Below are 26,302 nucleotides of genomic sequence, written 5' to 3' on the forward strand. Positions count from 1 at the left end.
AAATCCAATACCAATAAAATCAAATTCACAATGTCTGCTGTCCAATAAAAAATAAAACATGCAAAAAAGCAGGAGAATACACTGCACAGTGAAAAAGAAAAATCAGGCAGGAGAGACAGACCCAGAAATGACACAGGTGGTAGAATAAGTGCTAAGTGAACAGGGATATCAAGATGGCTATTAAAATACATCCCGTCTGCTCAAGAGGGATAGAGGAAAAGAGGAGCATGTTAAGGAAATAAATGAAAGACAGAAAAATGACTCAAACTGAACTTCCTGAGATAAAAATACAATGTCTGAGATGGAACATACGCTGCATGAGATTAAAAGCAAAATAGACACTGCAGAAGAAAAGATCAGTGACCTTGAAGACACAAGATAGAAACTATCCAAAAGGAAACACAGAAAGGAAGAAGGCTGGTGGAAAAAGTTAGCAGAGCTCTGCTGAGTTGTGAGATAACTTCAAGCAGCCTGACGGGCCTGTAATTGGAAAGCCATGGGGGGTGGGGGGTAGAAAATGTTTGAAGAAATAATGGCTGTAAAATTCACATTTGATGGAAACATAAAACAGATCCATGAAGATCAACAAATTCAACATAGAAACATGGAGAAATTTACATGAAGGCACATTATCATCAAATTTCTTCACATCAGTGAAAAAGAAAAATCTTAAAAGCAGCCAGAGAAAAAAAGATACTTCATGTTTGAAGGAACAAAGACAGAGCAGACACAGACTTCGCGCTGGAAGCTGCGCAGGCGGTGGGACACTGGAAATTTAGTTTTTAAAGAGAGAAACTACCAACCTAGAAATCTAGACTCAGTGAAAATGCCTTTCAAAACTAAAGATTTCCAACATAGAAAAATTTGTGAAAGAATTACAAGGAATGTCAAAAAAAGCTTTTCAGGCAGAAGGAAAATGTCACCAGGTGGAAACTGTCTATGCAAAGGTTTGAAGGGAGGTGAGCGCATCTGAGAGACGAGGAATCGAGGCTGCAGGGCTCCTGGCTCCAACCCATTCTGCCTCTCACTTGTCCACACCAGGCGCCTGGGCACCGGCCCACCCCATGGTCGCTGGGCAGCAGGCGATTCCTTGCCGAAAGCAGTCCCATCAGGTGTCACCAGGTGGCGCCAGCAGCACGTCCCAGCAGCTACTTGGGCTCAGAGCTGGTTCCTGTTTCTTAGGGGGTGACCCCGCCTTGAGCAGCCTCTCCTCCAGCTCTGTACCAGACTTGCCCTGTGACCTCAAACGGGCCACTCTCGGGGCCTGGTTGTGGACCAGGTCATGACTTTAGCCCCAGCTCTGGGCTGGGCTGTGTCCAAATCCTTCCTGGGCGTCAGGGTCTCATTCACTGCTCTGCCCAGACCAACAGCAGCTGGTGCTGGGCACAGTCGGGCAGAGTCAGGGAAGAAGAGGGTCAGATCCCAAGGGGACAGGGGCAGCCAAGGCATCCATCTCTCCTCTCAGGCAAGTCCTGCCAGAGCTGAGGGAGGAACACCTTCCCCTGGAAGCCACCCCTGAAGCCTCCAGAGAGGGGGCTGTCCCTGGGCACAGGCCTGGTGGACTCCCACATGACCCAGACCTGCCAGGGGCATTGCTCTGAGAAGGGGCCCCGTGAGTGGGGCCAGCCTCCCACAGTGGTGTCTGGCCACACCTCCTTCCCCTGCCACCCAGCAAAGCACAAGCCACAAACTTGAAAAGCAGGTTTTATTGAAGAATTTGGAGGGAAAGTTCCATATTATAGTAGTAAAAATACTCAAGTTGGATGTTGTAAAAAACACCATGGTGCAGCAGCAGCGGCAGCATCTGGCCGGGAGGGCGTGGAGGGGCGGGTGGCAGCCTCCCCTCCAAAAGGGCTCTGGGGGTGCATACAGCTGGGAAAGGAAAGCATCTAAAAGAACAAGTGCTATCATGGAGAAGTCATCAGAGGTGGATGCGCTTGGTGGGACAGCCACCAAGAACAATGACACAGGAGGGGGAAAGGAGGTGAGGGAGGGGGCTTTCCTGTCTCTAAGATTAAACCCCCCAAAACGCCTTTGAACAGCATAATACACAGCAACAAATTTAAACCTGTTTCTCTGGGCAACTGGGCGAACCCCGGCCCAGGCCCCACCCCTAGTCCCATCTTAGGGGTGCCACCTCTGAGGATGTCCTCAGAGGCCCAGCCTTAGTGCGGGGGGCAGGCATGTGCCCCACCCTGAGGGAGAGGGTGCCAGCCAGCATGCCACAATGAGGTTGCTTCTGGTGACCCCAGCTGGGCCAAGGCACTGGACCCTAGAAGAGGCGACAGCCAGGGCGGTGGTGAGGGGCTGATGAAGGGGACCGCAACAGGACCTGCCCGGACCCCACATTGCACATGGCTGCAGAAATCCTTAACGTTTTTCTACATGAACCTAATTGTTCTGAGGGCCAAGGCCACATCTGGAGAACAAATTGGATGAAATAAATTAAGAAAAACCACCCAACGATTTTCTCCCTGATCCGGCTGGCAGGGAGGCCACTGACCACAGCACGAGGTGCCTTGCCATCCGTGCTCAGGAGGAAGCACGTGGCTCCTCTCCAGTGCACCCGAGAAATAAAAACCACTAAATGCAGACCATTGTGCGGGGCTCCCTCTCTGTCCACTGAAGCCGTGGTCTGGAGCATGTGGCTGCCTGTGGCCAGCTGGCCCCTCCTCAGGCCGTGCCGCTGGCCGAGTAGGAGAACTGGGGGAAATGGGGTCTCCGCTCGCTGTCCACACACTCCATGCTGTCGTCTGTGGGCAAGAGGCGGCTCAGATCCCAGCACCCGCCTCTCCTGGCACCATCACCTGCCCCTGGCTCCAGAAGGGAGAGCTGGGCCTCCAGATGCACAGCCAACCCACTGCCACCCAACCAGGGAAACTAAGGCAGGGCCCCCCATCTGGATGCAGTGACCCCAGCCCTAAGATGCTGGGGGGAGCATCCCTCTCCACCCTGTTAACTACCACCCTCCAAAAGAAACTCTTTTGGCAAAAATGGATTTTCAAACATCTGAAGCCAATGAAAGGTGAACACTGTGGGCCTCCCTGCCACGGGCAGTCACTAAGTCCTCCCTGTCTGGTGAGAAGAGAGTGGTCCCATCACCTTGGTCAGGCGGTGTGATGGTGATCATCTGGGCCGTAAACTCCTCATCAAAATACCTGGTGTCAGTCTCTGAAGTGACCTGGGGCTTGAAGGGCGGGCTGAGCTGCAGAGGGGCAGGAAGAGGGGTGGCTGCGGTCCTCACTCTGCACTCCCGAGCCCACCCCAGCCCAGAAATTGCCAGACGCCCACTGTGCCCGAAATCCCCAAGGGGCTGTCTCCAGGCAGTACTGACACCCTCAGGCAGGGCTCTGGGAAGTGGGAGGTGCAGGGGTGGGGCAGCAGTCTGGGGTGGGCTGATGGTGGGAGCTCCATGGGACAGCAGTGCAGAGGTGCAGAGCTGTACTCACAGCAGCCCCTGCAGGTGGTGAGAGGTAGTACAGCCCAGCTCTGCAAGACCCTCCCTGCCCCCAGGAGGAAGGAGCCAAGTCCACTTTTCTAGTTTTTCTTTCTAGTTTTCTTATTTTTCTCATTGGCTTTCTTATAAATTGGGAAGGGGAGGACAAAAGAGGGCAAGTGTGGAACAGGTGTACAGGGTGAGTCACCCTGCCTCACCCGGGCTGAAGGACCACACACAGAGCTGCCTGGCCAGGGGTCAGGCTGCAGAGAGGACTTGAGACACTCCAGGACTCAAGGGTAACTGTAAAGTGATGTGCACACATAAGGAGCCACCAGGCAGCTCCCAGGTCCCACAGGTAAGGACCTCTTCAAACACCACCCCAGAGTCTGGTCCCTTGAACTAGCAGAGTCAAGGCTGGGCAGCAATTGAGCACTGCCCAAGCCCCACCACTCTCGGAGGGCAGGAACCTGGACCACAGCCAGGGTGCCCTAGGTCAAAGGGAGGAGAGGCCCAGCCAGGTACTGGGGCTGCCCACTCCAGCCTGGCTGGGAGCAGGGGCTCCTGGGGTCACTCGGAAGATGAAGGGCCATGTGAGCACCCCATGGTAGGGACATGTGCAGGAAGGAGCCCCCCCTCGAGGGGGACTCCCAAATGTGCTAAGAAAGGCAGGTACTATCCCCTTTCCCTGCACACCCATAGAGTAGAGCTGGGCTCTCCTTGCAGCAGGAGGAATTGAGGTCAGACAGCTGGAGAAACTGGCAGAACAGGGGCGAGCACCCCTACTTCACCCCCAACCAGCCTTCACCGTGCAGTATCAGGCCCCTACTTCACCCCCAACCAGCCTTCACCGTGCAGTATCAGGAAGGGCCCGTGGAGCTGGCACCTGGTGCAGTATGGGGAGATGGGGAGTCTGTGGGGACACAGCTGGGGGTCAGGGATGCCCCAGGCCAGCTTTCAGGAGGAAACCTAGCACTGCTGACCCTCTGAACGCCGGGAGGGACACAGCAAGGCCCTCCTTGTACTTGGGGCTGTGGCAGACCCCCGGGTGAGGGTGTGTGAGGGCGGGCGTGCTCCTCCAGCTGTGAGTGTGGGTGTGCTGGTGAGTGCAAGCGCCTGGACAGGTGTTCAAGTGAGCAGAACTGTAACTGTGTGAGGGGCGTGAGACCCAGGCAAGGGGAGGTGTGTGGGGTGCCTGCAGGGGTGGGGGCTGTGGCAGCCACACACCTTCTTCTCGTACACGTCCTGCCACACGATGCTGGCAAAGAAGCCGTGCTGCATGATCTCCTTCGCGTCCTCGGAGCCCCCGCCGAGCCTGGGGCCAGAAACAGAGACCACGGTAATGGCACTGCCACCCACCCGGGCCCAGGGGCTCAGGCCCCATCTTCCCCTGTGTGACATAGGGCCACTGGGTGGGGTGTCCAGGGGCAGTGGGGGACATGGAGCAGCCCCTCTGAGTGGCTGTGGGCACCACAGCACCCAAGGGCCACAGCAGGGTAGGGGGCTCCCTGAATAGGTACACAGGGGCTGCAGGGCCAGGACTCAGGCCAGCCCTAGCCTGCCGGGCCACTGTGCTTGGGCCTGGAGATGCAGCTTTGGGGACAAACCCTGGCCAAGGGCAGTGAGCACTAGCCACCAGCATGGCCTGGGGGCTGCCCACGCTGTCTGCACAGGGGCAGCTGCAACTGGGCATGACCTCACCTCTGCTTGGGGTCCTTCTTGAGCAGCCCTGAGAGCAGGGACTTGGCCTCAGGGCCGAGCGTGCGGGGAAAGCGGATCTCCTCCATGAGGATGAGCTCGAAGAGCTTCTCGTGGTCCTGGTTGTAGAAGGGCAGACGGCCGCACATCATCTCGTACATGACCACGCCCAGCCCCCACCAGTCCACTGCCCGGCCGTAGTCGTTGTCCTCCAGCACCTGGATGGTGGCAGGCGACAGGATGCGGTGGCACAGTGTGCCCAGGACAAGAGGGGGGGCATGGGGGCAGGACAGCGTCACGGCATGCCCTGGACACGTTCCCAGGACATGAGGGGAGGCAGGCGGGACACATCACGAGGTGCCCAGGACAAGTGGGGCAGCGTGGGGGCGGGACTCAGGACAGGGGAGAGGCTCGGGCAGTGCACCTCAGGGGCCAAGTACTCAGGCGTCCCGCAGAAGGTCTTCATGGTGGCACCATCCTTGATGCCCTCCTTGCACAGCCCGAAGTCCGTGATCTTGATGTGCCCGTCTTTGTCCAGCATGAGGTTCTCCAGCTGTGCAGGAAGGCGGCCTTGGGTCAGGAGCTTGCCAGCCCCGCCCCTGCCGGCCCCGCCCCCACCGGCCCACAGTGCACCTTGAGGTCCCGGTACACCACGTTCTTCTCGGAGTGCAGGTAGTCCAGGGCCGACACGATCTCGGCGCCATAGAAGCGGGCCCGGTCCTCGGAGAACACGCGCTCCCGGGACAGGTGGAAGAAGAGCTGCGGGAGGGAGAACCTGAGGCGCAGCAAGGGACGGTCCTCCCTGCCCCGTTACCTGCAGGGGCTTCTCCATCAGGGTCTCAGGGCAGAGGGCACAGAAGGGACCAGCCCCCGGAGAGCCTGGTGGCCTAGAAGGTCCTAGAGACCGTAACTTGGTGGGGACAGGTTATCCCCAGAGTGGGCAGCTACCCACTGCAGGCATCCCACCACCTGTGAGGACAGCACCATCCTGTGCTGCAAAGGGGCATCTGGGAGGGACGGATTGCAGGAGCTCAGCCACCACCTCGCCCACCGCCAGGCTCCTACCTCGCCCCCGTTGGCGTACTCCATGACGAAGCAGAGGCGGTCGTGGGTCTGGAAGGAGTACTTCAGGGCCTGTAACAGAAGCAGAGCTGGATCACGGCCCCCGAAGTGAGCAGGAGTGCAGGCCAGGCCCCGGGCAGCCCCCGAGGCACATTTTAAAGGTAAGCAATGTGGAGTGGTGTTCAGGCCTCTGGGGATGAGTTAGGGTCTCAGAAGCTGGTGGCACAAAATCGGATGGGCAGTCAAGCAACAGCTCGGAGTGTCCAACTCTGATGCCTGGCAAGGGGAGCACATGTCCTCCTGGGCACAGCTACTGGGCTGCCTCCATCCCAAAGGCCATGCGGACTCGCTTTAAAAGGAAAAGCCCCACCAGTGGCAGACTCAACCCCAAAATACCAGTCCTGCAATTAATCAAGCCACTACAGCTGAGCCCCATTCACAGCAATACCTCCTGGGCTGACCTCCCAAGTACAGGAACCCATCCTGGCACAATCACCTCCTGGGCCAAGTCCCCAGAGGATGGAGATCCACCCAGACACAATCACCTCTTGGGCCCAGTCCCTCAGGACAGGGACACACCCAGCACAATCACCTCCTGGGCCAAGACCCTCAGGGCAGGGACACACCCAGCAAAATCACCTCCTGGATCCACCCAGGAACATATACCTCCTGGGCCAAGTCCCTCAGGACAATGACCCACCCAGACACAATCACCTCCTGAGCCAAGTCTCCTGAGAAGGAAGACCCACGTGGCCTGAGCCTCAACAGAGGCTTCCTCACCACAGGCTTCCGTCCTGGAAGACTGGTCTGCCGGGGGTAGGGTGTGGGGAGCTCAGGGCTTCCCATGGCCTGGGCAGCAGTTGCAAGACCAAGGTCCCCTGCCCTGCCCTCCCTGCACACTGGGGTGCAAGTGCACAGCCCCAGCCCCACATCAGGCACCTCCACACCCTGACCCTCCACAGGGGGCCCGTCCCAGCACCTAGTCAGAGCATATAAAGCCCTCATGTGGCCCGGGAGGCCAGGTCATTGTCCTTCAGACAGCTCCTCGGTGTCTAGAAGGGTCCCATGCAGGACAGGGCTCTGCACTCACCGTGAGGAAGGGGTGCCTGGAGTTCTGGAGGACGCGGTTCTCAGTGAGCGTGTGAGCCACCTCGTCCTGTAAGGCAGGGCCGATGAGCCACCGCCCCTCTCCGTCCCCACCCGCCATCCCAGCCCCCGTCCCCCCCACACCTTAGCCACGATGACTTCCTTCTTCAGGATCTTCATGGCATAGTAGCGGCCTGTGGCCTTCTCCTTCACCAAGATCACCTTCCCAAAGGTGCCCTTGCCGAGCAGTTTCAGGTACTCAAACTCATTCATGGTCTGAGGAGCAGCAGGCAGGCACCAGGGTCACCCACCGTCTGCCCTAGGCCCTCAGAGGTACCCCCCACCTGAAGGCACATCTGCGCACTGCGGCCTCCAGCTGGACAGCACATGCAGGCGGTGTGAGGGCCGCTGGAGTCTCCACACAGCAGACTTGGGGGCTGGGGGCTGGGCACAGGGCAGGGGACCCCTCACACCTGCAGGCCTGCTGGGGTCAGGGGGAGTCCGTGGCTCACAGGAGAACAAGGGGCCACATGCCCCAGCTTGGAGCACCGGGGTCTGGGGTACAGTGGACTAACACCACTTGGCTTTCTGGATCCCAGAGTCCCTGCTTCACTTTTGACAAAGAAAAGGGGACCTGGAGGGGAGCCAGCGCCCACTGTGAAGCCCGCTGGGACCCCATGACCCACCAGGCCCCTCCGCAGCAGGGTGGCCCCAGCAGAGGCAGAGGTGGGGGGCCGGGCCTCACCACGCGGTGCTTGGGCTTGGCCAGGGACACCTCCATCTCCTCGGGCCCTGAGTTGTCACTGGGTGAGCCTGACCGGAAGTCCATCATCTCCTCCTCCTGCTTCTTGAGCCCATCAGCCACTGTCTGGATAGCAGTGGTCCACTCCTCCCTGTAGGGCGGTCAGGTGAGGCCCCAGTGCACCCACAGGAGCTCCACCCCACGCTGTCCCCACCTGCTCGGGTTCAGAGGTGGCTGTCAGAGTCCCCAGAGAGAGCCCTGAGAAGCTGCCCACACACTCAGGGTCAAAAACCCTCCTGTATGCTGGGGACACTGAGGCCCAGACTCCCAGCAGGATTGCGCCCCCTCCTCACCCTGATTTCACCTCCAGCCTCAGTTTCCCCACCCAAACCCCACAGGCAGGACTGTTTCCACAGTGTGCTTTGGGGAGGGCCTGGGAGCATGGGGGAGTGAGCAGTGAGCAGAGGCCTCCCCGCCCTGCATACCGCTCCTCAGGCGTCTCCACGTGGAAGGTGCGCTCGATGACTGTGGTCCACTGCAGGCAGCGGATGATGAAGGTGTTGGGCCGGGGCCGCTCTGTCTTCATCAGCTGGCATTCTGGGGGCGGGGCCGGGTGAGCATCTTCTGTGCTAGCCCACTGCCCCTCTCCAGGACCCTTCCCACAGCCCTGGCCACACCGGTCTTCTTCCCTGGACTCTACCCACCAGGCACAGGATGCCTCATCCCATAACCTCTCCAAGCCTCAGTTTCCCTCCTCTGAAAACGGTGCTAGGATCCCCATTGAGCTCCATGCTCTGCTCTATAGGTATGAGGCACCCCCAAGAGAGTGTATGGGGCTGGGTCAGCTCCCTCCACACCATTAGGTCCTCCCTTCCTGCAGTCTCTGAGTCCCCACCATGTGCCATGCCTCGGATGGGGAGGAGTATGGAAGTCCCAGGGAGGGACCAGCAGCCACAAGGGAGCCCTGGAAAGCAGCTCATCCCACCTTGTGCAGGAATATCCTATTTTCCCAACCACATCTGGAGCACCTGGAGAAGAAGCACACCTGAATCACACGCACACCTGGAGCACATCCACACCTGGAACACGCCCACACCTAGAACACGTCCACACCTGGAGGATGCCCAGACCTGGAGCACGCACACACCTGGAGCACGTGCACACCAGGAGCATGCCCAGACCTGGTGCACGTGCACAGCTGGAGCACATGCACATTAGGAGCACACACACCTGGAGCACACGCACCTGCAGCACACGCATCTGGAGCACACGCACTCCTGGAGCACACATACCTGCAACTGAAGGATAATGGGGACGTGCCAGGCCCTAAGACGGGTGTGCATGAGTGGAGTGGGCAGCTGTGAGGCCCTCTCCAGGACTCTGGCCCCGCCTGTGTGAGGCAGGAGGGGGCTGGGGGCCCAGCAGAGGGGCCTCTGACATTCCAGCATCTGGGCCCTGGCAACGGCAAGGGGCCCCAGCCGACCTGGCTTGGCTGAGCAGAGGGAACCCGGGGGCCGGGAGGGGCGTGGGGCCCAGCCTTGTGGAGAAGGCAGCCTGTGTCAACACTGGGCAGGGGAGGGCAGAAACTCGTGTTGGCCTTTTCATCCCCAGCACACCAGCCTCCCACTTGCTCCTGGAGAGCCTGTCAGAGGACACCAGATGCGACAGTGTCCTCAGGGTGGTGGTCTCATCCCCCACAGCCCCAGAACATATCCCCAAAGAAAAGCCCAGGGACACAGAGACCACAGCACAGCTGCCCCTCCTTCCCCAGCTCTGCTCCAGGCCATCCATCTCCTGCAGCTGCTGGCCCTGTTTGAAGGCTCCAGCCCTGACCCCGCACCCTCTGGCTGATGCCCACCCCCGTGTGCCTCCTCAGGAGAGCCCCCTCCATCCTCCTCACTGCACTCGGCCTGTGGAGCCCTCCTGAGGTGTCTCCTCCACCCTCAGCAAGGCCCTGTCTTGAAGTGCTACTGGGCATGTGGGGGGGCACCCAGTTCCTCCCTGAGCCCTGAAGCCCCCAGCCCCAACCGAGGAGGCACTGGGGAGAGCCTAGGACAAGCCACAGCGAGTCCTGCATGGCCACGAGGCTGCCTTGGTCTCCTCACACCCTAAAGGGGGAATTCAGGGCCCACAGGAACTGGTCCTGGTAAACCCCTCTCCACCTGAAGCCACTTAGCCTGGGGCCTTGCAGGGCAGGGCCTCTGCTCCTATGACTGGAAGCCCTCAGGGTAGGGTTTGCTGGCCAGGCTCCCTCCCCTGCAGCACAGGGCAAGATACACTGGGGTGGGGGACCGGGCAGCCAGGCTGCCAGCCCAACCCCACCTCTCTACACCTGCAGGTACTGAGGCCAGGAGTCTTCCACATCTAGTCTGGGACAGGCCACCTGTGCTAAACATCTTCCGAGACTCTGGAGCAGAACCTGGGGGGCCAGCGAGGATGGGGAGTTGGAGCTCCCTGGGGCCCCAGGCTGTAAGGCAGGGAGGGCAAAGCTAACTGGAGTGCAGGGGGCTAGGACGGAGGTGCTGGGGGTGGACCCGGGACACAACACTAGGCACCATGTTCTGCACCCAGACGACAGCCCGAGACAGATCCCAGAGGCCCATGATTAACAAGCTCCATCACTCACAGATGTCCTACAGTCCAACCCTAATTAGCCACTCAGTCCTACCCGCAGCCTGGCCTGTGTCCTTGGCCAGTCCCAGGCAGAGCTGGGCTCCGAGGCAGTGGCACTGGGAACAGGACCAGGCTAGGAGGCCTGCCTGTCACCAGCATCCCACCCACCAGCTCACGTGGGTGGGATCACACACCGTCCCCTCACAGGTAGGAAAAAAAGCCACCATGTTGCACAGGAGAGTGCCACGTCTCATTCACTTTGCAGAATGCCCCAGGCCAGCATCATCAGCCAGCCCCACCACACTCACCCATCCCACGAGCATGGTGGACCACCCGTCGCCCTGCACCCCAGCTGAGGGGGAGGCAGAGGCACCATGCCAGGGTTCTCAGAGCCTCACAAGAGAACCACAGGCTTTTCCTGGGGGTGGCGGAGGCTACAGGAGCTGGCTGCCCCCACCCAGGGCTGCCCAGTGGGAGACCCTGGCTGGCTACAGCTGGCCCTGCTCCGCCATCCCCCTTGAGGCTGGGCTCTGTCACCCCTTGGTCAAACCCCCCAGCCTCTAGAGCAAGAGCACCAGGGAACAGCTCAAGCCTCGGCCAGCTTTGGGACTCAGCCCCAAGACCCCCACCAGCCAGCGCTGGCCCCTAACTAGCCCTAGAGGGGGTGATGTGGGAGCCAGCACTGCCCAGGACACGGAGGCTGGAGGGGGACCTCAGTGTGGGGCCTGGCGGGCACAGAGGGCTCCAGCCTCCCCTATTCCCCCTCCCCGCCCAATTCCAACCCAGGGTGGCCGAGGGAACTCTTACGTGCCACGGAGAAGTTGTTGAGCGGGGACTCACGCTGGTCCACGTCCTGGGGCCGCTCCTTGTAGCCAATGAAGGTGCCGTCATTCTTGAGGAGGAAGTAGCGGGGCCGCCAGGTTTTGATGTACTCCCCTGCGGGCGCACAGGCAGTGAGCGCATGCGGCCAGCACCCTCCTCTCCCACAAGCCCTGTCCCAGGGGCCAATAGGCAGCTGGTTGTGCCAGGAAGGACAGATGTGCCCAGGAGGCAGGAGTCCCAGGGGGTGGGCAGGGGTGGGGACAGTCTCCTGAAGGCCAGCAACAGTTCACTGGGAAGGCAGTTGTGTCTGGAAGGGGGCCAGGGGCACTGGGATGCAGAGGAAGGGGCACAAGCGACAGGAGGCTGGGCAGGGGTCTGGGCGAATCTGCATGGCCTTCCCGGAGGAGGTGGTGCCCAGCCAGCTAGTCCCCAGCAGGCACCAGCTAGCTCAGGCATTAGCCATGGCTGCCGGAGCTTCAAGGCCAAGAGCTCCTCCTGAGCATGCAGGATCCAGCCAGGTGGTGGCTGCAGGTGACGACGACATGTGTAGACTGCCCTCCACAGCTGGCCTCTGGCTGAGAGGATGGAACTGGTGTTCATCAGTAAGGGGCTCGACAGCACACTCAGTGAGACGCACAGGCTAACCCGGCGGACACGGGCCTATCTTCAGCGTGCCAGGGCTGGGTGCTCAGGACAGAGCCACCCCACCCACCGTGGGACAGCACTACCTGCCCCGAGGCCCAGGGCACCGTCCTGGACAGCGCCTATGAAGCCAGACCCAGGAGGCAGCCTGGCAGCTGGGCCGGGGCTCCGAGGCACTGGGAGTGTGTGGTCCCTGGGCTGAGACCTGCTGCCATGGCCCTGCCACGCCCCACCCATGGGTTACCCAGGTACATGGGAATATTTTCCCTGTTTTGCAACATCAGCCGTAAACAGACACTCACACTTAAGGATGAGAGCAGATGTCCTCTGCGATATCTGAGCGGCTGTCATTTTTCATACTGACACCCGGAAAAAAATGTTTCATTTACATTTTGCCGAGCAAGGAGTTTGAACAACAGGGAACTTACTAATTAGGCAACTGTTTCATCTGAGGGGCCGCTAGGCAGAGAGTGGGGAGGGGGCCAGGATAAGGGGCTGGGGTCCCCCGGCTCTGGGGCTGTGTTTTCCTGCCACACCTGGAGGACATGGGAGACAGGCAAAGGCCCCATCGCTGGACCACCCACCACTCGGTCCTGCTCAGTCCCCTTGGTATGGCCCAGATGACCACAGCCCTCCCAGCACACAGTCAATCTCAGGGGGCCAGGAGTCCCAGGAGAGCTCAGAGGACATGGGTCCTTAGGGACTGCAGCAGGCAAGGCCTCCTATCTTCCAGGGAGCCACCAGCCAGCCGGGGGAGGGCGGCAGCTGGCCGTCCCCTCTTCCTGCAGTCCCTGTGTGCCTGGCCCTCAACACTCTCCACCCTCAAACCTCTTTGCAGGGTACCCCGCCCTGCCCCTCAATGGGGACACAGGCTCTTGGACAAAAAGTCCTGCGCTGGGGTGGGAGAGTCAACCCAGCCACCCCTACCTGCGCCACAAGCCCACACCCCCTCAAGGCTCTCAGAGATCCCGGGCTCCACCCACCTCACCAACCCCATGGGAGCCAGGGTAGGGCAGCAGCGTCTCCGCAGGACCAGGTGGGAGGCCTGGCTTTACTGTAAAAGGCATGCCACCAGGGCTGGACAAACAACTACGTCCTGGCCTGCTGGCCTCCCCCGTCCTCCCCTAGCCCCCACTGCCCAGACCCCTTCTGACCAAGTACCTCTGGATATGGCCTACACAGGGCGCCCCACTCCGCAAGCCCCAGAGCCACTGTGGAGGTGCTGGAGCGCCCACCCAGCAGGGCCTGAGTGGCAGGGACCTGGAGTGGTGGGGGAAAGGGGTAGCAAGTGCCCAGCCTCAGGCCATGACCCCAGCTCCAGGCAGGCCCAGACCCCAGCACTGACACAGACTCCGCCCACCAGGAACCTGAGCACTGGTCAGGGGAATGGGGCTGGCTAAGCAGGAAGGCACCGCCCTCCATGACACCGTGGGACATTCCCCCAAACATGGGACAGACGAGATTCTGCTATCCCTCCGCACTGGTCTACTTTTCACAGACAATCGCCAGGGCACCTGAAGACGCAGCCCACACCCTGGCCTCTCCATGGTGGCCTAGAAATCTGCCCTCACCCCCAAGAGCATTTCACAAAGTCTACACCTAGTTCTGCTGAGTCCTCTGAACCCCTGTGCAGTCTGCTGAACAGGTGTGGCCACCCTGGGATGCCGCTCCTGCCCCAGCTCGGGGGTCGGGCGCGCGCGCACACACGCACACGCACACGCACACGCACACGCACACGCGCACACGCACACACACACGCACGCGCACGCGCACACACACGCACGCGCACACGCACGTGCACACACACGCACCCCTCCCCCACAGGTGCAGCAGGCAGGTGGGTGGGGTCTCGCGAGAGGGAGCAGGGCAGGCTCAGGGGGGTTGCATGTGGCCCGCTTCCATCCCCATACCTGTCCCCGTCCTGTCCCCCATCCCAGGCCACCCCGCCACTCATGCCCACCCGCCTGCGCGCCAGTCTGGAGCTGTCGGCCCCTGATGGAGTGCCTCCCATCCCGCCAGCTGCCGCTCCCCAGGACGCTAACTGAGCGGGGAGACTGATGAGCACCCACTGCACACCCCAGAAATCCATCTTGATCCGCCAACTGGCACCGGCCCCCACCGCGCCCAGCGAGGCCCCCTGGCGCTGCGCCGCGCACACACTCGGCCCGCTCCAACCCAGGCCCTGACCCCTGCACTGTCTCCTACCAGAGCCTGCCTGTGCTCACACCAGGCTCCGGGCCCCACCTCATCCCCCCAACTGGGCAGGTTCTAGAAGCCAGATCTGAGGATGCAGCACTTGCTGGACAGAGGCTGAGGGGCTGCCCAGCACCCCCCAGATCCGGCTCCGGAGCCAGGTGTGGGCACAGGGGCCAGAGCCTCGCCTTGCCTTTGCCCCAGAAGCCGGACTCACAGACCCCTTCGGAGGAGCAGCAGCAGCCTGGGGGGCCCGGGGACACAGGGCTAAGGCTCCAGAGACACCCAGGTCTCTTTCTTCATCTCCTGCCTCAAGCCCGGCCAGGTGGTTACTCAGGGGGCACAGCAGCTCCAGCTGCAGCCTGTGCCGTGGCCCGCATCCCCGTGCCCCCTCAGGACCGGGGCTAACACAGGATAGGGCACGTGGAGGACACGGCCACCCCTGTCCTCATGGCCACAGGAGGCAGCCCCCGGTCAGCCTGCCCCCGCACCCCCAGCCTCACTTACTGAGCCCTGCAGTCCTCCAGCAGGAAGAGACTAACCCTCTGGGGGCCTGCGGGGGTGGGTGCTGGGTGCTCATCCTGGGCAAGGGGCCTGCCACCCAGGCTCTCTTTGAGTTCCCCACCAGTTGTGTTCTGGTCCCTGGACTCACCCACACTGGGGGTGAGAGGTGCGGGGGTGGGTGCCACCTGCCTGCCTAGCCCAGCAGGCATGGGCATCCAGAAACCAACATCGCCGATCATTGGGGGGGGGCTCTGATTAGGGGGTGACATCCTGAGGGGCAGATTCAGCATGCATTTGTGTCTGGAGCTAAGGCGGGGCATGGTATTCCAGGTGGGGACCCAAGCCCCTAAGCCAGCCACACCCACAGCCTGGAGCTCCAGGCCTGAGGCGGCAGCTGCCTTCAGTAGGCTGGGGACTGGGCAGGGCCACCCAGGGTTCTGTGTCCTGGCCCAGGGTGGCCGGCAAAGCCCAGGGCTCCCCCAACTCCTCCTGCTCCCTCTGGGCACCTCCACCAGGAGGGCCTTCCACCTGCTACCGTCCACCCCCCAAGCCTGCTCATCCCCAGGATAAAGGGCTGGAAGACCCCTAAGGAAAGGGGATTCCTCTCCAGCAGCCCCTCAGGCCAAATGTATGGGTTCTGGGAGGTGTAGGCTCCCAAGGAAGCCACTCCCGCCTGGCTTCCCACAGCCCAAAGCAGCACCCCCAGGGCCACAAGGCCAGTGCTCGGGGACAAGACAGGCACAGGCCAGGGCCTGCCCTCCCCATACCTCACAGCCACATGCCCAGGCCACACTGGGGGTCATGGCACCCCCACAGCACCCACACAGACTCGGAGGCCAGGGTCTATGTGCCATGGACGGGCCTGATGGGCACGCCATGTGCCTGGCCTGACCAAGTCCACCCCAGCTGCCAGGTGTGTAAGCCCCTCTGAGCCAAGGCCTGCCTGGCCACCACAGCCTGAACTCCGGGAACATTCTCTCCAAGTCCCTAGTTTTCAGAGAAACTGCTGGATAAACACTTTGCCGCAGCAGTGGTGGCAGTGGCAGGCGGTGGCTGGCAGGGCGCCAGGCGGCACCGAGCTGTTTCTCCACAGCAAAGTGAGCCCCAGCAGGCCCAGGGAGCGGGTGCCAGCTGACAGCGGCGACCACGCGGTCCCCCGCCGCCGACACATCCATCGCACACCGACAGCTGCTGGGCGCCCATCTACCTTCTCCGGCACATTGAGCACAGCCCTGCTGTGCGGCTCACCCGTCGAGGCCGCACACAGCCCACCCGTCGCTTCCTGCCAAGCAGCAGGCGGGCAGCATGGGTCATCTCGAATGGCGCAGCCTGTCCCCCTTATCACCAGGAGGGTGCTAGGCCACGGACTGCTGGAGAGAGCCCTTAAGCCCCGTGAACGAGTGCCAGGGTGGGGGGTGGAGGGAGGCCAGCCAGACCCAGCTCGGGCTCTGCTGTGAGGTGAAATACGCCACCCGTTCCTCCAGGGGTGAGCCCTTCACCTCAAGGACCTCACGGGGGTGGGGCACAAATGGCCCATCTGGACGAGGAGAGGAGAGGTGCCCATTCCCGGGCCAGCAGAAGGTGACACTCCATCAAGACTGCCTGGGCCTTCCCTGGCCCACGCTCCCAGAAAACCCACCTGGCAGGCAGGGAGGGCACGGACCAGTATGTCCACCAATTCCCCAGGGAAAGTAAAGCTCAGATAAGGGGGCCCTCAAGGTCACAGAGGTTCACATCATGACCGGAGACCCAGATCCTATTGCCTAGGCTGAGTTCATTGCTTGACACGAACTGTGAGCTCTTCCCAGGCCTTTGGTTCTGCCAGTAAGCAGGCCTCAGCCTAACGCACACATGCCTGGGACAAAGGGAGGCGTGCGGGGAAGGAGAGAGGGACGCAGCTGGGGGCACCGCCACCCTCTGCCACTGTGGAAGTGCACCTGAAGGCATGGGCAGCCACTCAGCTCCTTCCTGCCGCACCAGGGTGGCATCTAGTTCGGGGCCTCTCCAGCCTCTTGCCCCTACTGGGGTACTGGGCCTCCCAACAACAGCTGCCCCCAGCCCACCTCCCAGAGCTACAGCAGCCTACAGACAACCTGAGACTGGACATCCCACCCACCCAAACATCCTCCTGCAAGCCCCACCTTCTCCATGGGCACCGCCCATCACACACCCCTCAGGCCTGAAAAGGGGGCCACACCTGATCCACTGCAGAGCCCACCAATGCTACATCCTGAGCCCCCTCGGATCTGCCCACTGAGCTCACTCCCCACAGCTCTGCACCAGTGCAGTGGCCCCCCCCATACCCACCGCCTGACTTCTACTCCCCTCCACCCATGTCACTGCAGATTGGGCCACAGCCCCAGTGCCCTATGTGCCGCCCACTCTAGCCATCGTCTCCCCCTGCAGCAGGTGGCCTTCTGATCCCCTGCCTCACTGCCCTCCCACCTGCAGTGTCTGGTCTCTCACCACTGCAGCCTCAGCAACAGCACAGACATGGGCCACTCAGTGAACCCATGAAAACAGAGGGCCCACAATGGGGGGCTCTGGGGAGCTGGTCTGAAAGCCCGGGCTGGCTCTGGGATCCAGGGCAGCCACAGCCACACCCTCACAGAGGGCCATCCAGGGGCCCACAGAGCCTGTGCAGGCCAGCCAGACCCCGGTTAGGGAGCTGGGAGTTTGAGAGGCTACGGGGTCACCGGCCAACCCCTGATCAGCAGGCTCTGGGACAGGGGCTATGGCCCTCAGGTGGCCCATACCCAAGCCCACACATGGCACGCTGCACCATGCTTGGGGATTTCCAAAACAGTTCCCAATGGGGACACATCTTGCCCTCAGTCCTGTGCCAAGAACACAGACCCAAGCAAGCAAGGTGACAGGGCTCCCGTGCAGGACAGAGACTGGGAGAAGGACTGGACAGGATGTGACCAAGCAGATCCATTCTGCAAGGGGACATGGATGGCCAGAGCGTCCTCCTGCGACTGCCCATGGCAAAGGGAGAATGCAGCAGGCTTCTTCCAGGGACTGGACCACTGTGGAGCAGTCTGTGGGGCCAGGACAGTGGCACTGAGCCTGAGTCTCTTCCAAGGGTGCAGGGCCTACCAACACCCCTCCCAGCTCCCTGCAAACACCCAGACGCAGAAACAAAGACCCAGTGACTAAGCGACCCCCAGCTTCTCTTGCGCCGGGGCCCTCTTGGCAGATGAAGGGCTCTGCGGGTTGCCCACAGGCAGTTTCTCGATCCATGATATCCCCAGGAGGAAGCGCCCTGCACTGGGGTGGTGAACAGGGGCCAGGCCAGAGGAGCCCCGCCCTCCACGCCTAGCGGTGGTTAGCACCCTCCAGAGAAGAGCCTGCGCCTTTTCCCTAACTCAGGGCCACAGCTGAGCTGGCAGAGCCCTGAGGGCAGCCAACAGCTGGGGCTGCACTCACCCCCACGCTACCACCAAGCTTGTCACCCAGAGCTGTTCTTCTGCCCTCTCCCCCAGCCGGCCCCTGGCCAGCCTCCTCCGCACCCTGCCAGGCCCAGGGAGCTGCTGCCGCCTTCGAGAGGCCTGCCCGATGTTGGCCTCCGGCTCTCACTGCCCCAAAGTCTTCCTTCCCCATGTGCTCTGAAAGCCCCCACCCGACCTTGACAACCAGCTGGGCAGGTGGGACCACCCAGAGATTACTCTGGGTTAAGGGTGGGGGCTGCAGTTCAGGGGCCCACCCAGGGATCCTCCAACCCAAACCCCCCACCCCAGGGACCCTTCCCCTAGGCCCCCAGAGTAGGGAGCAGAGCTGCCATGAAACCCACCCCACTCAATCCCAATGTTTCTGAAATGTGGACCTGTTATTTTAAGAAAAAGGTATCCACAGGGAGGAAGGAAGGCAGGCGGGCCCCCACTGGGCATGAAGGAGTGGAGGACAAGTGGGGGCCCTCTTGGAGCCCCCTGGCCTGGGGCCCAGGGCTTGGGCCAGAGCAGCCTTCTCATGGGGCCCGGGACAGGGGCTGGGCATGCCGAGGGGCAGCAGTAGCGGACATCTGCCCACCGTGGGGCAGCTCAGGAAGTAGGCGCAGAACCTCGGCCACTGGCTCCAGTTATAGGAGGGCTTGAGGGCAGGGAGCTGGCCCCGAGCCCGGCCTGGGTGTGCCGGGCAGAGGGGACGCCAGCCCCAGCCCAGCCAGTTCCCTCGGCCCCCTCCCGCAGCACTTCTAGGAACACAACCTGATGTAGCCCAGCCAGGCCCTCGGGGGGGGGGGGACAGGGGTCTGCAGTGGGCACTGGAACTATCCCACCCACGTTCCGTCCCCACCTCCTTCCAGGCCTCCATTTCCCTTGTGTGCAATGTACATTCTGCTACCCCATGGGGTGGCTGACGGGGTCTGCAGAGGTTGTTCTAGGGTCCCATCAGCTAAATGGGTCTCATAGCCCTGTCCCCACTCCTCTCCCCTCCTTGTGACCTCCCATGGAATCCAGCCCCCCTCCCCCAACCCCCATAGGGCATCCCTGCCTTGAGAATTCCGGTGATCAGGCAGCAGGGACAGGAGGCTGCCTGCTGGGGAACTACCCAGGGGTCCAGGCTGGACCCACAATGGCCCCTCACCCCCAGTGCAGGGCCACCTCAGCTTCCTCTTCTGTTGTTTGTTTTTGAAGGGCGAACTCAACACGCTCACAAAACAGGAAACAGCCCCAACACTGGCAGGCCTCAGCCACAGCCACGCGCCACCCTCTCCACAAGGCCCGCACCTCCCATCCCCTCGGCCCGGTGGGCCCAGGGGTGCCAAGGTCCCACTCTCTGCCCAGCACTCCTGCCTGGCACCACCTGCACCCACCGCTCCCTCACTCCCACCCAGGCACCGACCAATTGCCCCCAGCACCTCCTCCCACCCTGGGGCCTGGCCACCCTGTCCTGCCCATTGGGGTGTCTGGGACCCTCATGCTCCTCGCAGGAGAACTGGAGCCTCACGTTAACTGTCCCAAGGCCTAGCAGACTCAGGGACTGAAGCCACAGCCACAGCAGTACCGCCTGACAGCCAGGGAAACTGAGGCCCAAGGAGCTTCAGGCAGCCCTGCCCTCTCCAGCCCACGAGGTTCACACAGGCTGAGGGAAGGTTTGCAGGCGCCTTCCCTCGGTGGTCCTGCTGAGCCCTCACCCTGCAGGGCAATGAGCGGCCTCCATTCACACACAAGCCGTGAACCTCCGAGGCCGTCTGCTCTCTGAAGTGGGCTAAACCACCCCCCACAGGCCTCTCCCATGGGTGTCAACTCAGCAAAGCGCAGGACACCAGGGGCTGCACCTACCCACTACAGGGACCCCTGGACCAGCTGGAAAGCAGGGGCCAGGACGGAGATGCAGTGGGGGTCGGTGTCACAGACACCATGGGACATGGGAGAGGGAACCACCCTCTGCCCGCCACCCCCTTGCGGGAACAGCCCGCACCAGCCAGGCTGGCCCCTCTTCACTGGGCCCCTGTCAGGCGGCAGCCAGCCTGGGTGAGCCCAGGAGGCGCCTCTCTGGTGGCAGCCTACTCCCTTCCCAGGCCAGGCCTGCTCTAGAGCCCCCAGCCCCTTCGCCCTGCGTCCCCACATCCTGGCTGCCCTCCTCTGCCCCCTTCTGGCCCCCTGGGCCCTGCCAGGTTGGGTGGACAGGAGCAGGACCCCAAGGGCTGGGGGCTCCCCCAGGCAGCTTCCCAGGGGGCTGGGCTGCAGCCGGGGTGGTATGGGCGGTATGGGCCAGCCTTTGGTGGGTAGGACACCCCAAAGCAGCTGCACAGACACGGGCCTGACGCCTTAACACACAGCTATTTTATAATTTCAAGACTGAAAGCCAGAGGCCACAGGCCTCATTCACCCAGACCTACTTTTGGGCCCAGCGTTGGCTTTTAAAAATTTTCAACATTCAAAAAACAGGGGGTTCGCATAAGAGACAAAATCTTTGAAAATTGGAGTGTTTGCGCAACCCAGCCCGCCAGGAGTGACCACCAATGACTGGAGCTGAGCTACAGCTGCTCGTCACTTGGACGTCCCCTCACAGCTTGAGACATCTGCCCGTCCCCTCACAGCTTGAGACATCTGCCCGTCTGTCCCCCGCCAGGCCCAGCTCCTCTGGCCCAGAGCACACGGCCAGGAAGCAGCCTGGGGTCACTCCCCAGAGATGGGCACCCACCTCCTAATGGGCAGGAGGAAGAGTCCGGGCCTGGGGTGGCCAGACACCCCACACCACCCCTCACTCGCAGCAGGATGCCCACCCACTCTCATCTCAACGCCCATGCAGCCTCTGGAGGCACCATCATTCCACACGTGACCAGCCAGTAGCCGTGGTGGGACTGTCACCCTGGGGTCAGCCAAGAAACAGCGTGCTCCAGGCCCTGGGCTGGATGCAGGGAGACCAGCGGAGGAGACCAGCCCACCCCCGGGGCAGCACCCCAACCTGCAGCTGCGAGAAGCAAGGCATGGCACAGGGCACCTGAGAGAGGCCGGGCCAGGCCCTGAGGACAGTCATGTGTCCCACCCTCCAGCCAGGTCTGAACAGCCAGAGGCAGGGAGGGTTCGGTCCAGGGGAGGAAAACAGAGGGGCTGGAGCCACAAGCAAGCCAGTGCTGTGGGTGGGACCTAGCCCTGCAGCACTAGGCAGTGAACGAGTCTGCAACAAACGGAAGGTCCCCAGGGGTACAGGCCGGGGGAAGTGAGGGGCCCCTCGAGGACAGGCCTTCTTTGGCAAGCAGGGGAAGGCTGTGCAGGGGATGCGGGCCTGAGCCAGAGCAGGATGCCGGCCTACTCAAGGCAGCAGAGAGGCCAGCACCTGCCGTGGGCATGCAGCATGTCCTGCCGCCTCCAACCCTTGGCCGCCCCACGACATGGGATGGAGGCAAAGGGCCGGAAAGCAGGGAGGACAGGACCCTCCCTTCCTGGCCTGAGGCCGGGGCTGGGCAGCGGGCCTAGGGGCTGCTAGGCTGCCTGCACCCTGACTCAGGGCCCCACAAACCACATTCCCTACTCCACCAAGTCTTCACCCCCTCGCCACTCCCACAGTAGAGATGGTGAAACCAAAGCCCAAGGAGCTCGGTGAACTTGCCCCTGGACAGGGACACAGTGACAGAGTGGCCTGATATCCCGTTCCCACCCAGTCCCTTCAGAAGGCACCACCCATAAGCAGCAACCTGAAACTCACCGAGGCCTCGGAGGGGGCACTCCTGGCCAGCAGATGCTTCGGTGACTGCGGCCCAGGCCCCCGGGTAGTCTTGAGGCCCAGGCCTCGGTGGGTCGACCCTAAATCTAGCAGCCGGTCAACAAACGTCTGCCGAGGAGTAAGCAGCAGCCCCAGGCGGCAGACTGTGTGCGGCACAGCAGAGAGGAACAGGGGACAGAGCAGGGGTCCCCAATACCAAAGGAGGTTGTGAAGTGAGGCAGAAGGGCCAGACGTGATCAAGGGGGGATCCTGGTGGCACGAGGAGGAGCAGCGTTGGGGGAGGGGATGGAGAAGACAGGTGAGGGCAAGAGGCCTCGGGGGGAGCCAGGCAAGGGCCTCTCCAGGGACCACAGGCCCCCCGCAGCCTTCTGGCCCCACCTCGAGGCCCAGGGCGACGGGCCCCGCAGCTCCCAGTTAGCTCTCCTCGGTCCCGCCTCGAGCCCCCAGCCTCTCCTCTCGGTCATGCCTTCGCCTCCTCCCCGGCCACTGCAGCTTCCCAGGCCTGCTCTCCTATACACCCCACAAAACCCCAGCTGGTGACACCCCCTTGTGCCACCCCCCTACCCCAGCTCTATCTGTGTCTAGGGTGACCCCTCCAGAAGATGTGGGCTCCATCTGCTGGAGGGTGCACATGAGGAGGGGTGAGCCGTGCACAGGGTCACCAGATCTCTAGGAGAAAAAAGGTCTGGAGCAAGAGGAAGGCAGGAGGGAGTGACTCGCCCAAGGCACCTGGACATAAAGCTGGGCCCTGGCTGGACGGAGGAGCAGAACAGCCCACCCACCCCCCCCTGCCCACCCCGAGTGACAGAGGATGTGCGCGGCAGGGGCCGCGGGCAGAGCTGGAAGGTGAGGTGCCGTGGCTGCAGCGCCCATCCCACAGGCTCCTCGCCAGGCCCCTCAGGGGCTGCAGGGCCATGTGAGTGAGGGGTGGAGGCTGGATGTGCTGGGCCCAGCCCACTCTGCAGCTCCAGCACAAACGCACTCTGCATCCAGGCCCCTGGGTGGTATGGAGCTCTCCACTCCCCACTGCCCAGGCCTAAGGCCGGCGCTGGGCCAAGCCAAGCAGCCCTGCCCTGCCCTGCCCTCAGGAGCCCTGGGCCACCAGCATGCCAGGCCCTGGAATGGCCCAGTGTCCCCACTGCCTTCCAGGAAAGCCAGGAGGGAGGCTGGCAGCGACTGTCCCCGCCCACCAGGCTCGGCCAGGCAGCCACTTGGTCAGCCGGCCCTGCACAGGGCCTCCCACCCAGGAGGCCCCACGAGGCCTCCCCTCCAGGCTGCAGGAGGACTCTGCGCCGGTCCGGGAGCGCTGGGAGGGAGGCACTCCCCCCACCAGCAAGGCTTGGCACAAGCACTCGCAGACCTTGGGGTCACCAAAGCATCCACCCCTGAGGGAGCCCCACAGGCCCAGTGGACTGGCCAGTTTTGAGACCCCCGGGCAGACCACGGGGCAGTCCCCAGCCCCCGGCCCCCGCGATGGGCACCCACCTCGTTTGTGCAGCCAGCCCTCCTTCACGATGGCCACGTCGTTCATGGCGCCCGGGCTGCAGAGGGCTGGGCGGCCCAGGCAATGCTCACGATCTCCTCTCAGGCGGGCTCTCCCCAGCCAGCCGGCCCGGATTCAGCGTCTGCAAGAAGCAAGGGGAGTGTGTGAGGCTGTGTCCGACTTGGGGTCGGCTCTTCCATCCCACCAACCTCGGGGTCTTGGCCCAGGCTTGCCCTCCCGTGGGACCTGAACTCCTGTTAGCTCAGACCCCTGTCCCCATCTCACTCCCCACTGCCAGCCTTCCCTTCCCCAAATACTCACCCCGCCTGACATAAAACCCGTGTTACTCAACACTGCTCCCCACACCTAGGCCTCTCCTCAGCCAGGCTTCAGCCCCTGCCCCCGGCCTCTCCTCCCCGCCCTCTAAGCCGGCTGCATGCCCACCTCCCCCATTCCCACTTCCCTGGCCCCTGTACGAATCACTCCCACCCCAGCCTCCCTACCCTGCCGGACAGACCAGCCAAGAGGTTGCCTCCTCCAGGCAGCCCCTCTGGCTGCTTTGGCCCTGGCTGGCTTGGCCTCCCTGAACCCCTGGTGCTGGTTGCTCCCGTCTGCTCTCCCTTTCTGTGGTGTTTCTACCCACAGACTGGGATCCCCGAGGCAGGGCACAGGCCTCCTCCTGCCCACTCCCCAGACTGAGAAAGAAGAGAAATTCAAACATGAAAAAGGCAGGGCCAGGAGTGCAGGCGCCTGGAGAAAATGAGAGCCCAGAGCCCTCCAGGGTGACACTAAAAACCTCCCGGGGAGAAACCCCAGGCCCCTCCTAAACCACAGCACCCCTGCCGGTCTGAATCTGGTTCATTCATTCGGCCAACGTCTATCAGGCATCTCTGGTTTTGCCAGGCCCAGTGCTGGGCTCTGGGGACAAAGAGAGGCTCAGACGGTGCCGTCAGTGGGGAGCACCCAGTCCGGGGTGGTTACAGACCCATAATTACAGCATTCAGCAGGCAACAAACAGGGGAGGGGGGCACTGTGTAAGCCCGTGCCCTGCAGTGGCCCACCAGCCAGCCCTTGCTTGACACACTTTGGCCACTGATGCTGCACGGCCCTACCCATTGATCCCCAGCTGGGCAAACTCCTAGGCATCCCTCAAACCCATCACACATCTGGGCATCCTGGGAAATAGCACTTGGCATGCTCTTCCTGATAGCGGTCCCTTGCTACCCGTCCACAGGCACTCCTAAAGGCAGGAGGGTCCTCTCGGGGACCTCCAGAGTAGGTAAAGAACCTGAAGACCTCCCTGGAATAGATCCCAACACGGGTCTTTCTACAGCCAGCCTAGATGATCTCCTTCCAGGCCACTTTTCTGGCCTCCTGAGGCAGGGGCTGGGCACCCAGAGAGGGTCGCTTTGCACTGTCTTAAGCCAAATTTAGAACAGCAGGAAGGCTCCACTGCCTCGTGTCTGATGCCAGGACAGGGAAGATCACACCTGGCCCAAGGAAGAGTGTCCAAAGCCCTCAGCAGGCCCATGGCAATGACAGAGAGCAAACCAGACCAGAGAGAGATATTGCTGAGGACAGGGCTGAGGACAGGGCTCTGAGCCCCACACAGTGGGCACAGGGGGCTCTGGTGACACTGAGTGGGTGTGGCCTGGAGGCACAGGGCTGGACTCAAAGAACTTGGGATGTCCCCTCCCACCCCCACCCTGGCCTGAGCCCTGAGACCTGCTGCTGACAGTCAGACAGCTGTCGAGAGCCATGTGTAAAAATATATCTGTGCACACACACAGTGGTGTACGCCTGCACAGAAATGTATACACCAAGCCAGCGCCAGGGCTGCCTCTGGAGTAGGGCATGGGGGTGCAGGAGATCCCTACTTCCACAGCTTCCATACTGTGAGTTCCTCTACCATAAACCCCTACTGCTGCTATTGTTATTACTTGTCACAACTTTTTACAAAACAGTCTGTGTTCTAAAAAGGCTCCCTCCCCTGCCTCCAAAGCACTGGCTCATGAGCTGTATGTGCAGCTGCGGGAGAGGGAACCAAGCTCCGTCAATGCGCCCCACCCTTCGATTGGATGAGGGGCTCAGAGTGGCCACCTGGAGCACGGCGGGGGGCCCCTGCGGCAGAGCACAGGCCCAAGCCCACCCTCTGTCTACCACAGTAGCACCCAGGAGCCAGGCCCCCTGGGGACAAGTTCAGCAGCTGTCCCGGGATGCCCACACTGGGGGACAAGCCCCAGCCGCTCTCCAGGGAGGCAGCATCTCCAGAGCTCACCCGGGACAGGACGCCGTTTCCGGGCTCAGGAGGCTTGGTAGACCTTTGCGGGCTAGCCTGGGCACCCGGCCACCAAGTACAACTTCACGTCCACGGGAAATGAGGTCTCCGGGCCAGGGCCCTCCCACAAACTCGAAGGCCGGCTGGGGCAACCCTTCCTCCTGACTCTGCCAGCTGCCTGGCTGGCCAAGCGCCCGGGGGCGCCCCACGCCCACCGCTCCCGCGCACGCACGCCCCCTCCCCAGCCAGGCGCAGCGGCTTCCCCAAGGTCACGAGGGAGGCCGGGGACGGCGGCCGGCAGCCCCGGCGCCCCGCGTGGGGCCGCCCTCCGCGCCGGGCCGCGCGCCCCGCGCCTCCCCGCCCAGGCCGCCGCTCGGCCACTTCCTGCTCCCGCTCCTGCGCTCCGGCTGCGCCCCGGTCGGCCGGCCGGGAACAAAGCGGCCCGGCCCGGGGAGGAAATCCGGGCCCGGGCGGCGGCGGCGGCGGCGGGGACTCACCGGGCCGCCGCGTCCCGGCGGAGCGCGGGCCTAGCCGGGCCGCGGCCTCCGGCGCCCGCCGCTCCGCATCCCCGCG

The 26,302-nt window shown here is 62.4% G+C and overlaps 1 protein-coding gene across 1 annotated transcript; it reads right to left on the minus strand.

Moving 5' to 3' along the window:
• Positions 1-1,688: 1,688 nt before the first annotated feature.
• Positions 1,689-26,302, minus strand: AKT1 (AKT serine/threonine kinase 1). Its single transcript, XM_063090377.1, has 14 exons — positions 26,227-26,302; positions 23,454-23,593; positions 11,445-11,573; positions 8,510-8,621; positions 8,028-8,175; positions 7,427-7,558; positions 7,287-7,352; positions 6,200-6,268; positions 5,768-5,893; positions 5,559-5,687; positions 5,138-5,352; positions 4,664-4,751; positions 3,103-3,205; positions 1,689-2,753 (listed from the first exon to the last, which is right to left on the minus strand). The coding sequence occupies exons 2-14, from the start codon at positions 23,497-23,499 to the stop codon at positions 2,674-2,676; spliced, it is 1,443 nt and encodes a 480-aa protein (XP_062946447.1). The 5' UTR covers positions 23,500-23,593; positions 26,227-26,302; the 3' UTR covers positions 1,689-2,673.

The sequence above is a fragment of the Cynocephalus volans genome, chromosome 3 (assembly GCF_027409185.1).
Source record: "Cynocephalus volans isolate mCynVol1 chromosome 3, mCynVol1.pri, whole genome shotgun sequence".
In the NCBI taxonomy this organism is placed as follows: Eukaryota; Metazoa; Chordata; class Mammalia; order Dermoptera; family Cynocephalidae; genus Cynocephalus; species Cynocephalus volans.

Coding starts and splice junctions, on each gene's coding strand:
- AKT1 (XM_063090377.1), bottom strand. CDS start 23,499: ATGAACGACGTGGCCATCGTGAAGGAGGGCTGGCTGCACAAACGAG. Junction 5,688..5,767: donor TGGTGTACCGGGACCTCAAG/GTGCACTGTGGG, acceptor CTTCCTGCACAG/CTGGAGAACCTCATGCTGGA. Junction 4,752..5,137: donor AAGAAGGACCCCAAGCAGAG/GTGAGGTCATGC, acceptor TTCTGGCCCCAG/GCTCGGCGGGGGCTCCGAGG.